This window comes from Nesoenas mayeri (assembly GCF_963082525.1).
Source record: "Nesoenas mayeri genome assembly, chromosome: 10".
NCBI lineage: Eukaryota > Metazoa > Chordata > Aves > Columbiformes > Columbidae > Nesoenas > Nesoenas mayeri.
In genome coordinates, this window is record NC_137560.1 from 5,814,309 (window position 1) to 5,840,085 (window position 25,777).

Sequence of the window (25,777 nt, forward strand, 5' to 3'; positions counted from 1 at the left end):
GCTTAGCATTCAAGTGGTTGACATAGCAATTATATAAGCTCATAGATTTTAAGTTACCAGGGCTGTTACCATCTTGAAAAATATTTGTCACCCTCCATACTGCAGGTTTTCAAAACAGCTTTCTTCGTAGAAAGCTCAAGATAAAAGAACATATTACTGTGTTACAGTATACCTTGTGACTACAGGAAGACAAGCTTAGGTAAAAAAAGAAAATCACACAAAGCACATCTTAATATACAATTAATAAAGCTTCATTCAGACCTAATAGTGCAGAAATTATATTTTTCTTAAAAAAAAAAAAAAAATCAAAGCAACAACCTACAGTGATTTTCATCCAAAATGCCAACAGCCCATACTTTGTAAGTAATAAGGAAAGAATTGCCTAAATTACTAACTGAAAAGGATTAACACAATATATCACAATACTTCAACATTAGTTTTATCTCCATATAGACAAACCAAATATAACTTATTTTAAATTATATTTATAAACTCAACTCAGTTTCAGATACTATCTCTCTAAAATAGTTTTGGAAGCCATTGCCATATGCTTAAAGAATGAAATAGCCTCCATTATTGTATGTTGCACCAAAACAAATCCAAGCAGATTATCAGAAGGGGAAAAAAAAATAAAAGGAGAGAGAACCTGATCATTTTGATTTTTATTTGAAACAAAGGAAGCCTGTTTTACCTCCCTGTATATAGGATCACAATGCTACATCCAATGTGTTATATTTTGGCTTCTTTTGTTATTTACTAGCAGTATCTACATTATTTAACAACCAAAAAAAAAAAAATCAGCCAGAAATCAGAACACGGTTGTAATAAAATATCCAGGGTGCGATATTACAGACGTTTTCAATGAGCTGAGCTGAGCCATTTTTATACTACTTCGGCAGGAAGTGCTTTCTTAACCCTACAGATAGTTAAGGATATTATCTACAGGTTTGTAAACAAATTACATTCTTTTTTAGGACATAAATAAGTTAAAATAGTCAGAGCAATTTGAGCAGAAACAAGGCAACATGCCAACAAAGAAACTTTATATATATATAACTATATATATATAGATAGATATATACATATATATAATTAATTATGTATATACTTATATGTATATATCTCTATATATAGTCTCATAAATGTTTAAGTTCCTCTGTCCAACTGGTGCAAATCTACTGTGCAAGTTAAGCTTTGCAACTTCAAAAAAGTTATTTAAATTAATCTATACAATTGAGTCCATGCCACACAAGCATTTCAAAAAACTCACAGACCAGTGAATTGGATAAATAGCCTCAGAAAGAAGTCCTCTGCAGTTCCTGCTTCAGGAGAAAAACATAAGAAAGGAACTAAAAAGAAACAAAAAGAGAGAAAGAAGGGCCAGAAGTGTACAGTACATTCATGCAGGAGGATTTTTTTGTTTGTTTTTGTTTTTCTGAAAGGGAACAAGGGGGGGGGGGGGGGTATGTAAATCAGCCATTCATTCTTTCCCCAAAACCATTGTGATCAACAATTCATTCACTTGTCTCAGAGTGAATAAGAGTTCAAACAGCTTTTCAGCCAGCAATGTTTTTAATATATATATTTATATATTTCGGTTGCTGTGGGTTTTTCTATTTTATTTTATTTCGATTTTTTTTTTTGCAGTGACCTTTTCAGCTAAAGTGATGTCTCCAGGCTATGTATTGGGCTTCCTGGACTAGAAGAGGTAGCTGATTTACTTGTATCAGTTGTAAGATTTATTCCACTGTCGATAGCACTGTTGTTCTTGTTCAGTGAAGACGGTGGACTTGAGTTTTTCTTGAGAGCAGAGTCTTCTTCTAGGTCTGTGTCATCAATGAGTGGGATGTGGGGCTGGGAATCTTCTATCCTAAATTCAGGATGAGTCATAAAGTTGTGAATAGAGGTTCTAGATTCTGGTTTTTCTAAACCTTCATAGAGAGAGCTACGGAATGCCTTCACGACGCGGATCTGGGGGAGAAAAGGAAAGGGGCGTCAGAGGCAGCACCTTCCAAGGGCAATGCTCTGTTAGAGAGTATTTTGTGAAAAATGTAGCATATGGTTAGGGCAGTGCAGGCAGCTGAAGTCCATAGTCTCTGGATGTTATATGCATAAACGAGTGGCTCAGTTATGTGCATTTTGAATATCTGTATCAACTGCAATATTAAAATAAATCAAGTTTAAAGCCATCAAAGAACTGATGGGAAGTACTGGTTAAAGAAAGCGAACGTCCACTCGTGTGGTACATCCCTAGTAAAAGACAAGCCATGTTAATTTTAATGCAAATGTAAAACCATGCATGTTGATAGTTTTGCAGTGAGTAAGTAGGAAGGCTTTTTTAATTAAAAAAGTCTCTTTTGTATTGTTAAATAAAAACCCATTACACATAACATATCACACTTCACAAACAGAAAAGCACAGAACACAGACACAGTTGGATGGATACGTATGAGACACACACAGGAGCCAAGTGTAAAAACTATAATATCAATGTTTTAAAGCAAAATCTAAATGAATGCAGCCAAGAGCACAAAAAGCCAAGCAGACAAAGTACTAAGCATAATCATGCCACCACAGGGGGAAAAAAAAATTCACAGTTACCACATGAACAGAGATAACTTGCACACAACAACTACACTTGGAAGCCTGGATAATGTGAACATAGTATTGTTGAACCAACTTGTATTTTTCCTTCATGCATATGTGAGGTAAACACTCGAGTATAGACCCACTGTTCTAGCCATTTAACTTTTTAATAAATATAAAACATGTAATAAAATAATGTATTGATTGTTGGGTTCAATTGAATTACATTGTTAAACAGCAAGCTTTTTCATTTTCTGTGTCTCAGTTGTAAAACTGTAAAGTTAAATGCTGAAAGCGACACAATTGATGCCATATATGCAGTCTTTAAACTAAGTCAGGTCAACCTAACGTCATTAACCACCTGACAGTAAGACCACAGGTGAAAATAAACTACAAGACTCAGCCCACTGGAGTGGCAGGGACAGTGCAAATTGCTTTTCCAGGAGGAAATGAGAGGAGCAGAGCGAGGAGCATTGCGGCCTGGGGACACCCAGGCCTGGGGGCCGGGTAGAGGCAGGGATGCTCTCTATAGCCCAGTGCTCACCAGTTCAGAAAAGAAGTGAAGTTTGGGGTGGTTTAGTGCTGAGAAAAACATAACTTTTTTGGAAGGGGGTGGGAGGGGGCAGAGAGGAAAAAACAGAATGGCAAAACGTGATCTGTTGGCAAATGTTGTATGACTAAGTATGAGTTCTATCCTTCTACTTTCATGTAGTCCATGAGTGAATTTTTAGCATTTCTTAGGGGGGAAACCAAAACACAGGCAGAGGCAGAAAAGGTGCAAGCAGGCATTGTGAAAGCTTCTCCACACACATCTGAAATGGTTTGGTGGTTGGTATGTGTATCTTTTTACATGTAAATAAGCTGCACATAATTGGTTGGCCTAATACACTGCTCATTGGTAAAGGTTTAATTCCTTTTCTAATTGCCAGACTGTATTTTAGTAATGGCAAGGGGTCACAGTGTTACAGCTGTGGGACCTAGCTGATCCTGTGGTTGGAGTTGTCCAAGTTGTACAGAACTTCAGCACATTTGAGAAAGAGGCTGACTTATATTTCATCTGTTTGACCTTTCTCCTTGTTCTCTAAATTCGAATATTCATCACCTTTTGAAAATCCTAATAGCAAAAGTCATGCCATCTTCAGATACATGGCCTTCGGTCAGTCCCTTCTCTTTATACATATTTTTGGTAACAGCAGGGCACAGTATAAAAAGTAGCTCATGTGACTGCTTATTCTCTAAATATTGGATTGGAGTGGTACAGAACAGCTTATCCAGCTCTTGGGATAGTAGAAGATCCAGGAGGTTGGCAGAGGTGCAAGACAACAGGAAGAAGAATAAGTTTTACACACCCCAATCATCTACTGTACCTAACACCTATTTGACGGAGCACCGGGACCTAGAAACCAGGGGTTTATGAGAGCTGAATCCCTTTGTGTGCTGTGCTGTGTGATGGTTCTGCACAGTGAACAGACAGATCAGGATAAGAGATTCATTTGCATTACTAAAGAAAGGATTTAAACTCATAGAGAAGAGGTGACATCCTAATTCCCTCATTATCTATGCCTTTCTACCTTGAATTTTAAAGTGCAAAGTAATTAGGTCTAAACAATGAAAAAATAGTATGTTTTGTCACAGAAATTTTTAAAAATCAGGAAACTTTTTGTAACATGCTTATTTTATGGTATGAGTTTATAGGGTGGCATTGCTGCAAAGCTATGATTTCTACTATCTAAAGAAAAATAAGTCATCTCAGTTGCAGCTGTTTGCTGTATCTTATCAACAAACAGAATCATTTCATTCTCTTGAATACAGCCACTTCTTACTGCACAGGTTTAGACTCTGTTTGCCAGCTGGGTTCTTTTTAACAAAGGTCAATTAAATTTCTACTTAAATGAAAAAGGTTTGCAATTTGCTATTATGCTTGAACAGATCCAGCAGAGTCCAATTAAAGTACAGCTTTTCTTCAAGTCATACAAACTGTATTTAAGCCTCTACAGGTTAGCAAGGGAAGGGCTGATTTCAATTCGTGAGGCTCCAAGTTACGTAGTAGAGGAAGAATCTAGATTGCATTTAATTCCACAATTTAGGTCCTGATTTGCATTTAATATCAAACCTTTTAGCCAATCTAGCTAGCTAACATTTTACACAGCTGAGAGAAAACTATAGATTTAGGTTGTATTTGAAAGCCAATGATGAAAATTTGCCTGCCAGGACCTGAATTGGGTACTCTGCAGTAACTAACAATTGAAAGAAAAAATGATACTAACATCTTTTGTTTCGATCTGTTTACACAACAATCTGAAGCTATAATTGCAGAATGTACCATCAGCCAGCAGTCCTAACACACTACGTGAAGATCTGTGGCAAAGTTTTGGCACGTTTGAGTCTTGCAGGCACATTTAGATGTTACTAGAATAGCTTGTACTTGTTCATAATGATTTTTCCTGGAAAACTAGTTCAGATCTGCTGATGCCTAAAGTAGTTAATCTTCTGAATGGAATGGGAAGGTAAGGGCCAATTGGGCAAATCCCTAAAGCTGAGAATATATAAAGTTAGCTTTCTAATACATTTTCTTCACTAAGGAACTGTAGAAAACTACCTTATTTCTTAAAATTTCTCTATGGTTTCAGAGATGTATATATATTCTCCATTAACTTTTTATTTAAGGAGAAACTCCCTCCCCAACTTCAAATTTTGCGTATTTAGTTTGGCATCTTGAACAAAACATTTTATTAGTGTCACACTGCATTCAGTGACAGAATTTCTGCATTACAGTAGAATTTAAAATCTTGTTGATAGTCTGTCCCCCAATGTATCCAATTATAGCATATAGGAACAAAACTTGCTTCTTTCCTTATGTTGGCGGAAACAAAGGTAGAGGGTTTGTTGGATACAAAGGTGGTGTTTTAATTTCTATGTAATACTAACTACCGTATTTAACATAAGAACTGAAAAAAATATTATTTACCTAGAGTTACATGGCCCAACAGCAACAAATTCTTTTAATACATGCTTAAGTTCAAGGTTTGAAGTAATATCTGGTGTAAAAATATTTAGGGGCTCTGCCGAAACAAAGCCCACATTACTTCTTGAAGATAAAATAAAGCGGATGAACTTCATATAATGTTGTTATGGTTGTACAGCATGTAAAAGCAGGGACATACCCATGATGGATAGAACCCAGGAAGTGTTGGTTTGTTATGAACTATGCAGAGTTCATGTAATGATATTTCTTTATGATACTGACAATGCCAAGGGAAGACAAACAGTGTGATACAGCTCCCTTTTCTCACAGTAATGGAGACAACAGGAAAAAATGAACTGCTTTTAAACAAAAGACTGTGGGGACAACACTTCAGGACATTTTTGACATTGCTATAAGTTTCCACTTCTTTCTTCTCTGTAGCTGTAATAGAAAAAACTCTTCGGTTTCATCCCACCTTGAAAGTTAGATTTATCATACTGCATTAGGCAAGAAAAATAGGAGAAATAGAATTTTAGATACTACAAATTTTTCCCATCAGAAGAAAAAGATGAAGTTCAGAATCGCACTCCTTAGTACAACAATCTAGGCAAAATACACAAGGCTTGTTAAGCATCAACAGGTGTATTATGGTTGGTAGTGTGTGGGCTTATACTCGAATGTTTACCTGGCTTTATATAAGCCAAGTATCTTGAGTTTGGTTCACATTCATTTCAGGCTCAAGGTTAAAGACTCACAACCTCTTTTTATTTCACTCTCTCCTGCTGAACCCTTTTGTCCAATGTTCTCTAGCCCTCTGGGAAAACAAACACATTTAATATTCAGACAGTAGAGAGTAGGGCACTGCAAAAGCAAATAAATTCAATACTGAAAGATCAGTAAGGTGATTAGTATAAAATTGTAAACAAGAGGTCAGTTTTGCAAAGAGATGCCAACTCTTTCGTGCAACTGATACTATTCTATATCAAGACTATAGCTATACAAAGGTAACTGAGTTTGGTCAAGTACTGTCACATATGTAAAGTTATGAAATAAAAGGCACATCTTCAGTATATTTGTTTCTATTTTTGAATCCTCTCAGTTTTAGGTGAGTAAAATCAGAGTAGGTATCGTCAGGAGGAGGTGTTGGCGTGGATTGGAGTCACCTGTAAGTGTTGTGGCTAGTACGTTCTGGGTTGTATGATGCACAAGTTGAGCAAATTCAAAGATAAAGAAAAAAACACAGTAAATTTTAGAAAAATTATAATTTCTAGCTTTCTGCTTTAATTAGTGAAACAGATGTGTAACATTATCTGTGCTACTCTCTTCCTACATAAATATGAAGTAAAACCAATAAGTGCCGCTGAAAAGTCAAACCACGTGTAGCGAGAAGAAAACAGAATACCTACATATTCTGTGAAATCCTCAGGCCTGAGTCTCATATTACAAGAAGTTTGCATGACTGTTATTCCACTGAATTTTAGAGCATGAGATCAGACCCTTCTTGTTGTACCATATCTCCAGCTGAAAACTTGGTTTTATGTACAGAAGTTGATTTTCACAGAGCAGATCCCAGCACGATTGTGAAATTTTGGTGGGAACTTCTACGCTTTAGTGTGGTATCTCTGTCTCTATCAGGTGGTAGTTTAGTGATGTTCCCAAATGGTGGAACTTTTATAAACATAATTTTAAACATGGACTTCGTTTTTAGTCACGTTCTGCTTGTTCCATTTCCTGATGTGATAAGTACAGCAAGTTGCCACAGAAAGCAACTGCCATTTTCACTAAGGCTATTATGGCCACTTGGTTTGGTCCAGATCTGAATAGAGATCGATACTGGACAGTAGTCTTTGCCTTAACATTTATCAAGATAGATTAATGCATGCAAACTTAAGATTTTATCTTAAGATTTTATCTTAAGTTTTAGTTTCAAAGTTTGTCCAGCTGAGTCATGATTACATTTATAAGAAACAAAATATGTAAGAAATATAGAAAGGCCGCTGGAACAGTAAGTAATTTTTCTTGATACAGAAGAACATGATTTTCATACACAACAGATTACAAATAGCTAACTAAGCTCTCTCTTTCAAATTATCTGTTAGTAAATGGACTGTAATGTGCACTAGAATTAAGCTTGCTGAATGTTTTATATTAGTTTGACACAATCTGCAGATGCTTACGCCCCTGTGCCACTCTGAGGCAAATATTGCATGTGTGAAGCTTCTACCTATAAATGACAGTTTCTTGGCAAGTCTGATTAATTTCAACGATTTTTTTAATTAAAGAAAGAATAAAAAAAAATTGTCTTTCCATGCAAATTGGCCCCACTTTTGAAGATTGTAGTCCCTTCCAAAAAGTGAACCAGAGCAAAAATACAGACTTAAGGGTGCTACTATGTGCTGCTGTTGCTTGAAAAGAGTTTTTAAAAATCAACCAACAATTAAAAAAAGCCCTCAAAGATCTGTATGATGGAAAAATATTTCTGAGACTATTTTGCGTTTGGCAAAATTTTAATTGGCTGCTATGAAAGCTGAAGTCATCACTGTGTTTTTCTTCCTGTGTCTTCCTTACAAGTGGCGTGTTTGAGGCCACTGTTGTTACAGTTAATGTAAGTGATTTATAAAACTTCTCAAACTATCAGACAAAAAATGACAGACCTCAACACAACAAAGAAAAAGGAACTTGCAAATACTAAATCTACAGCACATTCGTGATCTGGGAAGTTGCCTTTTGGTGGGGTTTGTTGTTTCTTTGTTGTTCCCCCAGTGTTTCCTACACAACAATATTTTTGAATTACAACCTTTTATGAAAGAAAGGTGTGGGTTGTTTTGTTTGTTTGTTTGTAAGGGACCTGCAGTTCCTGGCTGCTTTCACTTAGGAACAGTATTAACTACCTATGAGAATGGGAAGGAGGAGGGTGAACAAGTACACAGGAATACTAAATATGCGTCTGTCTTGGAAAATCTGAAACCATGTTCTTTTGAAGGGGCTACCTACTGATAATATAAACAACATCTGAGAACCAGATATAAACATATTAGAATAAAGCATAACTTGTTTACTTTGTGTACAGTTAGATCTACTCATCCTCTGCCTAATTAACCAATGTAGTAGCAAAGGCTTTAAGAATATACTTAATTTTAAGGACAACTTAACATTCTGTGTTACTAATTCTGAGCTTCCAAAGTAAAAAAGATGCTGCATTGCCCCACTGGATCTGATTTTCTTTTCCCAAAATAAAACGTAGAAAGAAACGCATATAAAATACATATTCACCAAAGCTGGTCTGAGATAACCTGGTATCTATACCCACTTAAAACTCTGTAGTCCAACAGATTTCTGATGACAGAAGATCGTGTGTGTGTCTGTGGTTCACGCACATGACACAACAAAACCTGAGAAATTGGCCAAGACCATATTGCAAACAGAGCCGTATTTTTTTCTCTGTTTTCATTCTCTGTAACTGAATTGCATGCATGTTAAATCTGTGTGTATGCTTAGTTTGCATTGAAGGAAATTTTCTGCTTTTACCAGAAATGTTCACATTTTTCAAAAGAGACTGACAATACAGGTCTTATCGTTATCAATTAATGCTGACATCTAGAAATTTGGAATTTTTTATTGGCAAAAAAGCAGTGACAGGTAAAAGGTATCAGCATAACTAGGGAAACTTTAGTAATATAGTAAATGTTCCTTTGTATAAATTGCTTTTAATGAAGGTATTCCACAACCCTATGAAAGCTTTGAATGTGCCATATTTTGGAATAGCTGAAAATTTCAGTTAATAATTTGCTAATCTGTTTCACAAACTACTCCAGATGTGGCTGCATTTGCCAGGCAGATTTCTTTTAAGCATGCACTAACCTGGGAATCAAACATTTATCTACCCAAAATAACTAGAAAAAACCACTATTTTTTAAAAAATTCCAAAATGTTATTATAAATCTGCAGAAGAAATCTTACAGATTGGTGAGGTGTCTCAATGAACTATATATTCAAAAGCTATACAATTAGTAAAGAACTGCCTAAATGCTCTGTTAAATCAGACTTACATATTTTTATTGATAAAGCATCACGTGATTCTTGTATTTTTATTAAGTATGGATATCAGAACCTCTGCATTTTGAGCGCACATCTGAAATATCCCGATTGTTGCAACATGCTGAGCACCATTTCTCACAATGTCTCATATTGGGCCCTTTCAACTATTAGACCCTTTTGTCTTTGCTATACCTTTCAGGTTTTCCCTTGATACTCCCTATACTATAGCTATATATATGCAATATTTTTACAGTTCCTGAAGAGAGGAAAAGGCTTCAAAATCAGAGGTACAATGATGCTGTTATTTTCTTCCACTCCATAGGAAGAAGGTGACGATTTAGGGTTCACTTTATTCCGAGCATCTAAGAGGAAAGAAGTCAGTCCTGTCCCACCACTTGTATTTTAAGCAAGGCACTGGAACGTAGACCTAGGGAGGCATTTTCTCAGATTTCTATGATTTTCTATGAAAACACAAAAAGCCATTTCTATGAAGTTTGGATTTGGAAAGGTTTTCTGGGTTCTGAACGATGAACAACCAACTGTAAATACCCAATTTAAAAATAAAACCCCAATTTTTTTCCTTCACTTTTGCACTGTCGATCATTAGGTTTGTGTCATTGTGTTAATAAATCAGAACTTTCTCTAAGGGCTGTAATGTGAAGTACACACTGGTTTGATACTAAACAGATATTATATTGTGGTAATAAAATACTAACAGTCCAGAATAACCACCTGAAAAGGCCCAATCTCTAATTGTCTTCTGCAACAGAGATACATATCTCAAGGTAGCTCAACAAATCAATCATACATATTTTTATTTTACTGAATAAATGTGGCTATAACTGATGAGCTCTGTAGACTTGTTTTATTTTTCCAAATAAAAAGAGGCCTGTAGCAGATCATGCTTTCTCCTACTAATTAACTTAAGCCCATAACCTACTATGGCCTTCATCAAGATGCAAGACACTTCAATCCTTAGCTGCTTTGCTGCAATGGAGAGAAGAGAGGGAAGATAAATTGCCTGTTTTAATTTTGTTAGATCTATCCTCTTAGACGGCTGACTACAGGATGTTATTGAAACCTTTACAACAGCAGAATGAGTTGCTGACTGTTTTCTGCTCAAATGTAGAAATGCTATTATGGGAAATTGTTCCCTGGCTGAAAGGCCGGTTCATGTGTGGTGGTTTGTGTCCTGCTCAGGGGGGCAATGAGGGAACTGGGGCTCTGCGTTCCCAGCACAGGTCCCAGGGCCTGTGACACCCACCTCAGGGACGTGGGTGGCTTCTCTGGGTTGTGCTGCTGCCCTCAAACAGTTGGTGCCAGTGGAGTAAAAGTTAGCAGGTCAAACATTCCACAGAACTTCCTAGCAAAAGCAAAGATTCTCCTTTGATTTTTAATCCCAACAAAACTTCCAATGCATGTATGAATGCTTGAGGTTCAAATGCTGACGGGGTTTGCACTCAAACTGAAGGGAAAGGTCAAGCTTCCTTTTTCTTTTTTTTTTTCTGCAAGAGTTCTCGAATTTTCCTTCCCTTATCTGCCTTGTCTCTTTGGCCAGCTTTTCGCTGAAACTTGCATAAAGAATATACTGCATTACTTTGTAAAGTGAGTTCCATAAATTTAAATATTCTTTTAATGCTGGCTATGCTGGAAAACAAAATAGCTGCTTACAGTCCTGAAGAAATAAAAATGCAAAGTTAGATTGGTAAGAGTCTTCCTGAGCAACTGTCAGTGAGGCAGCCCTTTCTTACCAGCTGTTTAAAGGTTTTATTCCCTACCTCTTCACTGGATGCATTGCATCTGAAAGAAAGCTGGGTCAGGATTGCAGGGTTTAGAAACCTGCTTCTTCAAACAAAGACATTTGTTACCACATCTATTTTGTTCTTTCAATGCTGTCTTTTAACTTCCTTAATGCTCACCTCCCAGTGAACTGAGATATAATAAATCCATTCTTACACCATTCATGGAAACCTTAATCCCTTAGCCTTGCATCAACCAGATTCTCTATTTCCTTGTTCCTTGCTGTACCTGTGCTGATCAGAGGACCTCTTTCTTGGACATGAGTAACCTATAGTACAGAGTCTTCCAGATGGAATGATCTTTTATCTGACAGGCTGTTCTGCTTAGTATTAGATATTTGTAGAATCATTTAAAGTACGTATTTTACAAGCAGCAGAAAATATATCCAATGACAATGAGAAAACATGACAAGCAGGCCTCAAATAAAACCAGAATCTCCATATACCAGATAAAAAAAAATTACTAGAAATTCCTGTCCTAACAGTAAGTTAACAAAACTTGCAATGAATCACAGAGAGTATCTACTGTACACAAAGTAATCATGTTACGTGTTTCTGAGTATGTATAAACTAATATAATAATAAATAAAGGACAAACTGGGAAAGGGCAGAGTAGCTTAGTCTCAAATGACTGCTACGTAAGTTGGCATCTCTGTAGGTCTGATGCATTAAGAATACACACTCACGCCCAGCCGCAGCAGCAGATGTGCTGGTAGGAGAGGAAAGAGCATTGGATAACGATACGTGACTAGGGCTAGAAATATTGGTTACATCCTGGGTCTGGCTTGTGACGGAGGACTGTCTCCTTAAAGCCCCCTGAAAGGAAGTGCCACTCTTGAAAGTATTGACTACTTCGATCTGTAATGGAGGAAAGAATGAGACAAGTTGCTTAAAGTATGGATACAGTTGCATAACTGACAGGAATAATAATGAATAACAATAAATAAACCGTGCACACAGTTTTACTGCAATTGAAATAAATACTTTAAAGTGTTCCTTTTAATGTTTTTAGATACGAAATCATCCAAATTTTCTGCCAGGATAAAATGAAACAGCTCTGTAGGAGGCAGTGGAGCTGCATCAGTTTAAACAAGTAGAAGATTTGAAATAAAAATCTTTAAAACTTAAACCATTTTATTTATATGTAAATAAAGCAAATACAACTGGAATACTTGATATAACTAATCTCCACTTTTTTCCTACTGAGAATAAAATGACTTTCTTAGTGCTCTCTAGGTGTTCTTCCAGAGGGAGGAGAATTCACTTAATTAGAACTAGGGGTAGAGGGATAACACGACACTCAACCAAACCAAAAAAACCTTCATATTCAAAATATGACTCCATTTTGTCTACAAAAACAGGGTTGTCAGTATAGTACTTTGATAAAATAGGAAATGTTCCAGTTCTGACCTTTTCTAAAATTAAGGTTTGTACAGATCAAGCACAGTGATAATGAAAATTGGTCTTTTATAAGTGCAGATTCAAAAATATTAATAATTTATACAAAGTACTTAAAATCACCCAGTTGATGATGTGGAACTGGATTGAGTATTGCAGCAAATAACATTAGCATTTTCTACTTGTTATTTTCATATGTCTATTGTATGCAGGCTTTGATATATCCATCCTGAATGGTGTTTTCATTACCACAGAAGATGAGTTAAAAATAAAAGAGCTGAGTATTTCAAGGCATTCCTTGACCCAATAAAAAGCAGGCTTTGTGTACAAATGTAAAGCCAAGGACTGGCAGTAGATAATATCAAGGAGTAAATATATGCTACAAGTCCCTTCACCACAAAACGTCCTGTTACATTAGTACAACCACCACAAGACAAAGCAGCAGTAGTAGCAGCGTTTAGAAGAGTTCAACCAACTACTTATTTCAAGTAACCCACTGTTCCCAGATTGTATCTTCCAACCCAGATTTCTGAAGATACACAGCCCAGAAAGCATTTGGGAGGAGGTAAAGTGGTACATCTATCAATTAAAATAGCACAAATCTAGCTGCAAGCCCTGCAAGAAATTGGCTAACATCTTCTGCTGTGGTTGGTCTTAGGAATAAACAAATTCATATGGCTTCATCTTTAATAGTACAGTTGTACCCCCTCCCATAATCTTGTCTTTGGACATAATTGCTTATTTTCCTGCCTGTTTTTATGGGAATAATCATATCACAGCCAGCTATAAAAGGGATCAAAGGTTACTGCTGTAAAATTCTCACACTAAACTTTTACTGTACAAACATGAAAGAGCTGATTTGTTCACTGACCCACTGGTTTGAGAGTCCTGTTTACAACATCCATTTAAATGTGCACACTAATAGATGTACAGTATTAAACAGCACAACATTTTACATCTTTGCTCTCAGTGTTTTCTACAGCAGACTTATTTTGAATTACATGTCTAGTAAAAATACCACAGTGAAAAAAATACAATATGAGGTGAGTTAGCATATGGAATAGGGGTACAAGTGAATCATCAGCTAAGGTTCACATTGGCATAAAAAAAATATGGCTTAAACCACCATTTATATATGCAGGCATATTAAATACTCACCCAAAATGTTCACTGTACAAAAGTAGAATTAAATACAGATCTTGGGTTTTCGTGATCTAACACAGGTGACAGAGCACTCTTCAAAAGAGACCATTCAAAAAGAACTTAAAGACTCTACTGAGAGCATGAAGTGCTCACAGATGATAAATCCTAAGCCAAAGAACATTTTTAGATGTACAAATGTCTTCCTAATAAATGGAAATGAAAGACCTTTGTAAAAGAGTGAAAAGGTAAGGGAAGATCTGTATTTAATGGCTTCTCCACAGTACAAGAATTACAGGTATGAAATTTACATTTCTCCCAAAGAAAGTAACTACAGATCTTCATGGATATAATTTGTAAGAGGAGGATGACAATCTTTTCAGAATTAGAAGCTGAACATATAGGGCTGTGTTCTGCCTGAAGCCAAGGAAGAAGAACTTGGCTCAAAAGTTCATCTTCCAAACCCACAAGACAATCAAGAGTTCATAGAAATAAAGAAATAATACATTTAAAATAAGGATTTAGTTATTTAATTACAAAAGAATGGATTTATTTAGAACAATTCAAACCTCTAAAATGGAGAAAATAAATGGTAAGTCATACATCATGAAAAGTCTGAAAGATTTCCAACAAAATCTAGGATGCAATCATGTTTTCATTATAGGCTTTCAGGTAGAGAGAAAAAAAAAAACCTGCTCTACATTTGAAGCTTATTTTTGAAGTCGGATTTTTTCACTTCTCTCTCATTTTTCTATATGTTCTATGCGCTGAATTTTTGAGGTATGCATGGGTAACAAAGATATCAGTGATTAGCAGTTAAAAAAAAAAAAGGATCATATACTAGCAGAACAGCCCTGGCAGAACAAACATTTTTCTGATGTATAGCACAGAACAGACTTTCAGGTCTCATTCACCTATCTCCAACCAGGATTTTTGTTTTGTTTTGTTTAATAACTTTTCTGCATGAAATAAACCAGTTTCCATTCCACTTCCATGGAGCTACTGCAGTGTTTCCTATATTAAAACCTATACGGGAAGCCATAAAAATGAAGTGGTAGCTACTTATCTAAAAATCACTTGCCAGGAGGAATGACTTTCATTGCTATAGGGTTTGTCTGCATTGAAGAGAAAAGTTTTAATGTAGAAGGGAAAGGAAAGAAAATACAGTGCAGTATCTAAAGAGGAATAATCTTTTTTCAGTAGCAGTTAACATGGCCCCTGTATATTTTTCAGTTTTTGCCTTCATTCTCAAAACATTTCTAGACAGTTATTTCCTACCTTAAGCAGATAAAGCAAAGTGAATTACACAGTGAGCAAAGCAATGGAGGAAAAAATCAGGCCTGGTGGTGTAAAAATCTGACACGTAGCTTGAAAAGTTTTCAGATCTCCTAATTTTTCCATATTGAAATGTAGGCTGACTATAGAAACTTTTCAGTATACCATTTTAAAAGATGCCGTGATTTTCGGTTGTTACTCAGTTTTGTCTGAAGGTGAATTTGGTGAACTTTCCAAAGGGTATTAGATCTGCCAAGATGGTGTGATCAGTCCTGTCTCTTCCTTCAGAATGAAGAATTTGTGAGAAACGCAACAAAGGCTTGGAAAAACTTGCTGAAAACTAGCTGAGATAGAAAAGTCCTGGTTTTGCTGCAGTTTGAGACTGCCTTTATATCTTTCTGAAACCTGCACAACTAGGATGAGTCATTTGTGAAACTTTGTATGTGAGGTATCCAGAAAGGAAACTCTGCCATTCAGTGGAGGAGAACAACATGCACCCGTCTGCAGCAGCCTGATAGTATAAGACAGCGAAATATGTAAATGAACAAAGGCAGACCAAAAAAATCAGTAGATAGCCAGTCTCTTTAACTTGGTTATATGTATTTTTTAAACACTTTTCTGTAAAGTCAATTAATGCATGTCTTCGCAGAAATACATCTGACATTTCAGTATGAAGAATCAACAGTGGAGATGTGTTCTCTGGTGGCTAGGTTTGAACCCTCTGCTTTGAAAGAACGTGCAGAAAAGAAGAAAATGTCTTTATTACTGCAAAGTTTTTGTCAGTTTGGATGAGTTTTTATTGGAACTTTCAAGGGAGATCTGTCAGTTATCTGAAAAAAAAAAAAGAAACTATCGTAGATTGTTTATAACTGGTTTAGGAGTGAAGGCCTTTGTTGAGTGCTGTGGCTCTCTCGCCAAGACTGAGTAGAAAATAAGCAAAAATAATCTACTATACAGCACAAGTGTATGATGGTGGAAACTGGTCTTGTTAGGATTTGAATGATCAATCTAGTCGTGAGTCTAGGGTTTATTCCTAATCTTACTGTCATCCTCTGATATATATATAAAGTGAGGGGATGCTCTACCTTCTTCTTCCGCATCTCCAGAAGTGCATTAGCCAGCAGAGGATTCCTGCAAATCCTCCAGCTCCCCAAGGATGCTACAGACATCCTCGTCTTCTTCCACCAACTCTTCTTTAGCTGGCTTCCTGAGAAACGCAGTACAAGTGTATGAATTCATTTGGATGGGCCACAAAACAAAGCGCATCAAAATGCGCTCAGCTCCAGATCCGTCCAACAGTGGATCTAGTTTGACCTGCAGATAAGTTCATCACCCTCCAGTGGACACCTTGGAACTATTTTGAATCTTTGGGCCCATTTCCTTTTTTCATTATCATTCCACAGATGTGAAATGGATGTAAAAAACAAAGTTGCTGAATAAACAAAATGAGAACAATAACAAAAAAAAAATCACAGAGGCCGCTTGGCAGAAGAGAAACAATACATCCTACTGAAAGTATTTCTACAACTAAGAGCAGGAAGGAAACTAAGAAGATGGATGTTAGCAAAGAAATATAATTAATGTTCATTTGGTTTTAAATAGTATAAAAGAAAAATAATTTATCTGTGAATTAAGTGGACAAAGATATGCAGAAGAGCTAAAATCTACCTCTTGGGCTAGAAAAAGAACTGAAAGGATGTAATTTACTTTTTGTGCTTGTAGTTGTTTACACTCACCACAACCAGAAAGACATCCTGACAGAAATGCCAACAGACAACACTCCTCCTATAGCCATCAGGAAGAAAAGAACGCACAATTTAGAGGCCATCTTCTCATACAGATCACCACTACCTGGGCACCTGTTTGTCACCTTTATACTGTGACGATTTGAATTTTCTCTAATGATGAGTGCTCCTGACTCAGAGTCAAGACACACAACCCAAAGCTGAAGATCCGTATTTAATTACTTAACACAAAACCCTGGGAATCTACCCAAACTCTTAATCTCTCTCCTGGCAGTTTCCACCTCTTTCTTTTCTCTGCAGAGACCTAACTGTCCTACTTTCAGTTTACTGCTTTCCCCAAGTATTTTCTAACACACCTGGCTGCATCTCTTTCTCCAAAAAAAACCCAAAAGTATAAATTTGTAGATGGAAAAAGGGAGAAAGCACATCTTTCTTCTGATGTAGAAATTTAATTCTTGAAAGAATTAAATATTTTTCTTAATTATTCACCTCTTTTTCTTGTAAGCATCATGTACAACTTTCAGATCAGATATGGTGGATACATATCTGTCTTTCAGAGCTGCTCTCTTCTGCAAGAGAGCACTAGAATGCTATGAAACGTGCTACTTCACTGCAATGAAAAAGGCAAAATAGTTCAAATATGGATTTTAGCACTACAGGACAAATTATTCTAGATATCCTAACTTGGACTATATTTAGCACCATGATTCAGGGTACATATTTAGTATATTTAGAATGCCATAAGCACATTCTTAATAAAAAGATAGATCATTCTAAGAAATCATCCACAGTAGCCAACACATACATTTCAATATTTAATGGATGCTTAGGCCCTTACTACTAAGAATAAATCCAGAACCACGTTTTTCATTACCTAATAGGAAAAAAAATAAATTCCTTTTAATCATGATAGATATATGGTAGTGCCAGAACAGATTTTTTTTTTTAAATCAAATTATACTTTAGACTCACCAATTTAAATTATTCTGTTATTGCAGAAGTGGTAGCAACAATATATTTTGACAAAGTAAACCAGTATGCTTTAGAAAGCCTTCAAAACATTTTGCTACCCATTATCACAGCATTTTTCAAGCAGCACTATTTTATGAGCTGTCATCACTGGGCTAGAAAAAGAATGTCCATTCACAGCAGTCTCAAAAAACTATTTCTATTTTTTGCGTATTATCATTTTATAATCTTTCACTTTATCTCTCCTGCTGTACACACACACCCCCCTTTGTTCAGTTTACCTATTTTTTCATGTGTTCCTCCTTTGAAACCAGAAAAGTAATGAGCAAATACCACTGTTCACACAAACAAACTCTCTGTGGCTTTCCTTATAACATTATATTGCGTTGATCAAAGATGAAGCATTTTTTTCTAGACCGTGTGCGCATTTACTTTTTGCATACCTGGGTTTGGATTCTGTTGAGCCCTCTGAACCAGAGAATTTGTCCGCGTCTAAGTTCTCTCTCTGCATGATCAATTTCTTCGACATCTTCATTGAGTTCTTCTTCAGGGACCTCCTCCTTCTCCGTGAGCCTCCCTGCCTCCTTTAAAAACTTTAGCCTACTTGTTGGGATGGTTGCAATGACCTAATTACAAAAGAACGTGGATATTATAACGCGATCTATAATCTTCAAGGAAAGCTAAGATAAGCATAATTATAATAGTACTTTACACTTACAAAACTCCATTTTAGTCCAAAAATGCTTAGTTTACTGTGTAAACAGTTAGAATTACTTGCACTGTTAAACCACATTGGCAATACCCAGCCATGGAGCAAGTTTAAGGCTGGGAAAAATGTTGTCCTTTCTCAGAAAACTAAAAGAAGATGTAAGTATTTGAATGTAATTACTTAAAGAAAACTTAGCAAGATTGATACTTCTGCAATTAGAGTTTGATTATTTCTAATGACTGCTAAAAAACTAATATAATGTTAATGTGAACGGGAAATTGCATCTCATGCTTACAAATCTCCCACTACCTTGGTTCATGCACTCAGCTTCCCTTTGGTTCAGCAAGTCGAAACGCTTTTCTCGAAACGCTTTTGACTGTCTCCCTGTTGGACATCTTATAGGGCTACCTCGTACTCCATGTCCTTATTACTAATAAATTCTGATCAACTCAGCCTCTCTTCTTATTCTGTTTGTCCACCAAAGTGGTCCTTGATAGTAATTAATACAGGAGATAGTTAATCTTAAAAATTTGCAAATACTGTAGTTAGAAAATGTGCTAACACAGTTATTTTAAATACATTGCAGTGTTACCCTCTCGGGCAGTCGTTTTCTCTTTGTTCTGATTTCTTTTGTCAGCTTGAATAAAAATACGAGCAGATGGCTATTTAAACAAGATGATATCTGGAACATGTTGAATGCTTAGAAAAAAAAAGAAATCTCTTACGAAGTTAACTATTAGACCTATCTAGCAAAAAAATGCTCAATATTCTTTTTTGTCTTTGTTTCAGCATTGAGCAATCACCTCTGAAGCCCAAATGTGTGAAAGGTGGAGACAGAATCAGACAGTTGCAGGAAAGTTGGTATGAATGTATCTTACAGTTTTGGAAAACTGGAGTGCATATAGTGAAGACACATGAAAAGAGGATGAAGATAAATTATTGATTTTGCTGAGTGTCTCCTTGAGCTTCATCATCCGTAACTTCACTTCTATTATATCATATTTAAAGACAGAGAAAAAAATGTCAAAAAACGAGTTTGTTCGCTATGACAGAACCTTTTTAAAATGTGTTGAGTTTGAAAAACAAGATGCAGACTTTGAAAATGAATGAATTGGTGTGACACGAGCAAAGACAGAACAGGAGGAAAAAAAAGGTAAGTGCTAATTATTTAAATACTTACTGAAACTCCTCGAGCTTGCCAACTTTCAAAACACTCTAATGCCAGTATTCTACAGAAAGAAGCTACTTGAAACTTTTTAGTATCTGATGAAAATGATGGTGGTGAGTACTTGCAAGACAGTACACACAGAAACAGCTGTTTTTGGTAGTGATTCTGTGCAATATAACATACCTCTCCTTCACAACACCTGTCAGCCAGGCTGGTAGATTCTGCTCTGATTATTTTCTTAGAGTGTTTACCTGTCTTTTTCTTTATTCATTTGTTCTCCCTACCTGCAGAGACCTGCCCAGTTCAGGTAACAGCAGACTCAACAGATTGCATGTAGATTAAGGAACTGTTATTCTCAGGAAAATTACTGCAGTTTCATAAGGCGATCAATGATTCTAATTCTAATGGCTAGACTCTCTCAATAAGGCTTGGGCAACTATGCGCATCTCTAAATTGAAAACAGATGCCGATATTTTTCTTAGTTTTCAATGGTTATATAATAATACATCGATCAAAGGCTGTGGGAAATTCTTCCCAGCTGACTGGTCTAATAAAATAGCTGGGGTTTTCTCCCTTTCCCTGCCTTTCTTCCCCCCTCCTGAAGTTGGTATTTTCCAATCAGTTGAAAACAACCCTTTTCTTTCCAAGAATTATCAAACTGATTTTCAGTCTTCCTCCTGCAAGGTTATAGATCAGATCCCATCTTCAGGTACTACGTACAGTAAAACAATCTAACAGTGGTGCTTTTCAGCAACACATGCATTAAAAGTTGTCATGACTCTGAGCTTATTTCTTAAAAAAAATCTGAAGCCAAACTGTCCAAAAAGTTACTTTTTCCGTAAGAGAACAAATAATCAGTTTCGAAAGCTAGCATCTATTAATTACAATTCCATCAGAACCATTTCAGTAGTCAATGCAGTTGGCAATTTCTTGCCCATTTCTTCACAGTGGCAAACTAGTTGCTCTATATGTATCTTTATATCTGTGTCTGGTGGCATCAACTTCAATACATTAATAATGCATTCAAAGGTGAAGAAATTAACATTATTAACTTTGCAATATGTGTTTGTACATAAAAGAATAATGTAGTATTTTAACAATACTGATTGTATCTGTATTAATACTTCCAGACAGAGACTCACATAACTTACAAATAATCACATAATTTAATTAATTATCTCATCGACACTTGGTTTTATATCCATATATAATTTTATATGAGCTAATGATGACAGAAGTTGTAGCAGAATTTTAAAATACATGTGAATTAAGCTGCATCTTTCTGCAAATATTATAGGAAAAAACCCTCCTTTTTCTTTCATCCCCTCGTCCATCCTTCGCACACACAAGTAGGCGGATGGAGGATGTGTATTAAATGCACTGGACTTAGTCCTGTGCCAGTAACAGGGCTACCATGGATTGACAGAACAGCTGTTTCCACAAGAGAATGAGTCGACACAGAACTGGAACTTCTTTTCACTTGGAAAATCTGCCATGGCTGAAGACACACATGCTACAGTGGGTGCTCTGTTGCAGGGAAGGTTACAGTGCATTTGCCCTTACTATACTATTTTGTGACTAGAGAACTACGTTATGAATCAAATGTCTTTCATGAAAAGCCTAACGGAAGATGCCCTTGAGGACAGCATGCCCTGCTTAGGGAAAGAAAAACAAAAATCAAAAGGAACTGTGGGATAAATGACCCTTACTACTATACCTATTCTTGAAGTAGTTAGAGAGCACCACGTATTTCAATGTATGCTAAATATGACATAGTGAGAGATCAAGGAAATGAGTAGAGTAGGATTATGAACAAGATCAGATCTTGGTTTGGTTTATAAAACTGAAAGAAAGCTGCATATTCCTGAATGCTTACCTGACCCCATACAAGTTCTCCTAATCCAATAAATACACACCACATCCACTGGTCAAGCTGCAGGGGAGAACAGCTAAATGGTTTTCCTCCAAACTGGACAATTACTATCTGCAAAGAAAAGCAGAAAAGAAAGAGGGTAAATATTTTCTGGGAAAAAAACCCACAAAACAAAATACTCCCCCGTAAAAAAAACCAAACCTCACCAAAAAAAAACACAACAAAACCCACCAATAACTTTCAGTCATATTTTACTTGAGATTTTTATTTTTGTCTTTCTACATATTACATCTCTGCTGGTTTGATTCCAACATATTTTGCCAGTAGAATCGTCAAACATATTATTAACAATCTATTCTTTAGTGGACTGAATCTAAAGGGCACCCAAAATACCATCTTATATTTCAAATACGTCATTTGACGCTCTCGGGTGGCACCAAGTCAAGCTACTAGACGTACATTTTTGGAACCCATCCAGCAAAAGCTGCAGAATCTCAGTCACTAAAAATCAAACCCTGCAAATGTGCGCAGACTGAATTAAGGGTCAGAAAAAGCCACATGAGTTCAGACTAAGGCTTCATTAGCCTCATATCTAACAACAGTCATATATGAATGCCCAGACAGAAAGAAAACAAGACTGTCCCCCATGCATTCCCCCAGCTTCTGAGTGTCTCAGCTGGGGAGAAGTTGACCCTGATGTAGTTTATTTTGAAATGTCCATTACATGGGAGATTTTTCACTCTAATTAACAATTTATTGTAAACTTACAGACATGTTATCACAGGTAGACTGATAGTATACCAAAAACTAGACCTGTTGGAGAAAGACGGTGGGAAACCCACACACCATACAGCAGGATAACCAACACAAAAAAACCCTAAACACCACCACCACCACACCTTAAGGTAAATTTCTGAAGGAATAGTTACTAATTCCTGCCCAAATCATTACCTGAATAGCAAATGTACCCAGAACAATAGTGCAAAAAATAGGATTTCTGAAGATGCCATCAAAGACATTTCTTTCGCCGTGGATTTTCCGTGCATTGATTTCGTTGAAAAGCTGCATCATGACAAAGGTGTTGAAGATAATGGTGTAATGCTCTGAAGGAGGAGAGTGAAGTGGTGCATTCCTCCCACTGTCAATCTTAAACATTTTCTCACCTAGGTGTAAGACAAAAATAAAGGTTTCCACTAGAATAAATTAATAAAACTTACATTTATATTTCCTTTTTTTTGCTTTAGCTAGTTGCCTCCTGTGCTCTACTTTACCACCTTTCTTGCTGCACTTACTATAACACAGGCAGAACTTACAACACCAGTGAGCAAAAGGCATCTAAACTTTCTGAGAAAGATGCTTCTTAAGTGATGACTTTTATCTATGAACTCTGTATTTCTACGCAAATAGTTTTCAGTAGGACATTTCCTCTAACAAAATAGCAATTATTGTAAGAAGTCAATTATTTCTGATGTACTAAGCACTTGAGACCATTGACAGTACATTTGAGATTTTCTACAATAATTAGAAGCAATCACTCCCCAGCAGTTTTTACCCGTTTGCTAATCCACTACGGCATAACTCTTGACAAGCAGCCAAGGATATTAATGAAAAAAAATATACATTCCTGGTTTTAAATAGATTTGGTTTGGATCATTCTGCTTGTATGCTTTGAAAGCATACCGTCAGGCATTGTTCTTTATTTTGATAATTTGACTATCACTTTTAGAACTGACCAATGGAAAAAAGCACGATAAACCCATACATCCTGAAAAGATCCCTGCGTCTGAGGGACCTCTGTTCTTATAGAATCATAGAATAGCTTGGGTTGGAAGGGACCTTTAAAGATCATCTAGTCCAACTCCCCTGCTGGGGCTAGGACATCTTGCAGTAGATCATGTTGCATCCAACATGACCTTGAGCACTTCCAATGATGGAGCATCACAGTTCTCTGGGCAACCTGTTCCTATGTCTCACTGCTCTCGTAAAAATATTTCTTCCTTATGTCCAAGCAAACCTATCCTCTTTGACTTTAGAACCGCTGCCCCTTGTCCTGTCACTTCAGGCCTTGGTAAAAAGTCTCTGTCTTATAAGGCCTTATATTGGGCTGCAATAAGGTCTCCCTGGAGCTTCTCTTCTCCAGCTGAACCACCCAGCTCTCTCAGCCTGTCCTCCAGCAGAGCTGTTCCAGCCTCGGATCATTCCTGTGGCTCCTCTGGCCCCTCTCCAGCAGGTCCATGTGTGTCCTGTGCTGAGGACAGAGCTGGACCAGCACTGCAGGGGGGTCTCACAGAGCGGAGCAGAGGGACAGGGTCCCCTCCCTCCTGCTGCTGCTGCTCACGGGGCTGGGGATGCAGCCCAGGATACAGCTGGTCTTCTGGGCTGCAAGCGCACATGGGCAACTCATGGCCAATTCCTCATCCACTTTCCTATATGCAAAGTTTACAAATAATATGCCGTTATTGGAAGAGGCATTGTCCTAAAGTAAGGGTGAGGCATTCACATGAAGTGTAAATCATGAATGAAATAAAACTAAAGAAGATTATCACAATACTACTCATTTTCATAACCAGTGTTTTGTTAATAAAAACAAATTGAAACTTGAACATTTTTCTGCTATTCCACTAGCATTATATTCAGAATTTCCAAAGAAGGAAGAAGAGTTTCCTCAGGTTTTCTCCTGAGGTCATTATTTCATCAGCTAAGTTAACAGTGAGCACTTTTTTGCCTTGGGATATTTGAGCAGTTCATGTTCAAGTCACTGGGAATAATGAGCATGTTTCCAAAGGAAGAATTTGGCTTATAGTCTTTTGACAGAAAGTAGAATACAGTATCAGTAACACAATACGAGGCAACAAAATGTTGACTAGGAGACAGCAGAGATTAAGTAGATTATACATCTCCAGAGAGATAACTTAAGTACTGGAAAATATTCCCCTTATTACATAAAAACAATAAATGAAAAAAATAATGAGAGCAAACCGATATCACACTTTATTTTTTACAGATACACACACACACATATACACACATTGCATCTATTTGCTTTCATTCACTACACACACAAACACAAATATACGAATAATACTTTCCTCGGGGAGAGTACCTGCGCTTAAGGCTCTATTATTGTATCGCATCACTTAATTGCCAAAGCAGAACATGCTGCTGTTGTGAACTGGCACTGGTTAAACCCATAGCTAGTTTTTATTTCCAAACATGTTCCAAAAGGCATTATAATATAGTACAACAATTTAAAGTTTATTATGCCTAGTTGCTGAGGCTAAGATTTTTTGTATATTACAGTTTGACAGAACTAGACAGTGGCTTCCGGATTTGTGATGTGCCTGATGTCTTAAAGGCATTACTGTATATTCGAACACAATGTTTTTATTGCCACATTATAGAAGATAGAAAAACTTGATGTAGTAGTCTCTACAGAAACCCAATACAAAAAACCTGAAGTATTGATAAAAATATAAATCATTCTCATTAATTTGGAATTCGCTTATCAAAACACTGAGTTTAGAACATCATCTCACTGCAAAGCTGAGTCTTGTGGAGTTTAGAAAGGAAAAGACTGGATTTCCTAGGCTTGTCAGAAAATTGCTTGGGCTATGTCCTTCAAAGTATACATGAGTTTTCCAGAAATACCCAGAAGTAATTAGAACAGGGTGAGAAAGCCTGATTTTCTTTTCATTGCGGCTCAGTGTATAGTATTTTAAAGCATAAACCTCATCAAAATGCCATTGAAACTCCCCATAAAGTTCACAGACATTCTCATTCCAAGATTCACAGCACATGGATTACCAAGGTCTTATACACCTATTTTAGAGAATCTGAAATTATAATTTCCTTAGACTTGCTAGACATTCTCAAAATACACTGTAATCCTTAAAAGGTTACAGCCTATCTCTCTTCAAAACCTGATGATTATTTTGGTTTAAATAGCTCCACTGTAAACAGACCATCACCTCCTTAGAGCATTCTAAATAAGCTGCCAGTTGCTGGTGATGTGGAGCAAGACTGTAACAATGGAGCTCAAAAAGCTCCTAAGAATCATAAATTTACATTTACAGCTCGTATGAAAGTCTGTATACAAAGAAAAAAATATCTGC

The 25,777-nt window shown here is 36.5% G+C and overlaps 1 protein-coding gene across 7 annotated transcripts in view; it reads right to left on the reverse strand.

Annotated features, from left to right (window-relative positions):
- Window positions 1–1,376: 1,376 nt before the first annotated feature.
- The window catches only part of ATP2B2 (ATPase plasma membrane Ca2+ transporting 2), a gene marked incomplete at its 5' end in the record, with an annotated part of 164,422 nt that continues 140,021 nt past the window's right edge, over window positions 1,377–25,777 (reverse strand). For 5 of the 7 annotated variants that reach the window (XM_080350820.1, XM_080350823.1, XM_080350819.1 and 2 more), the window contains 4 exons: window positions 1,377–1,971; window positions 18,359–18,541; window positions 21,669–21,776; window positions 22,617–22,828. In XM_080350820.1, coding sequence (XP_080206946.1) covers window positions 1,660–1,971; window positions 18,359–18,541; window positions 21,669–21,776; window positions 22,617–22,828 — 815 coding nt within the window. In that variant the 3' untranslated portion in view covers window positions 1,377–1,659. Of the gene's footprint in view, window positions 1,972–12,159; window positions 12,247–18,358; window positions 18,542–21,668; window positions 21,777–22,616; window positions 22,829–25,777 lie in introns of all 7 variants that reach the window. The other 2 variants (XM_080350818.1, XM_080350822.1) reach the window with 2 other exon arrangements.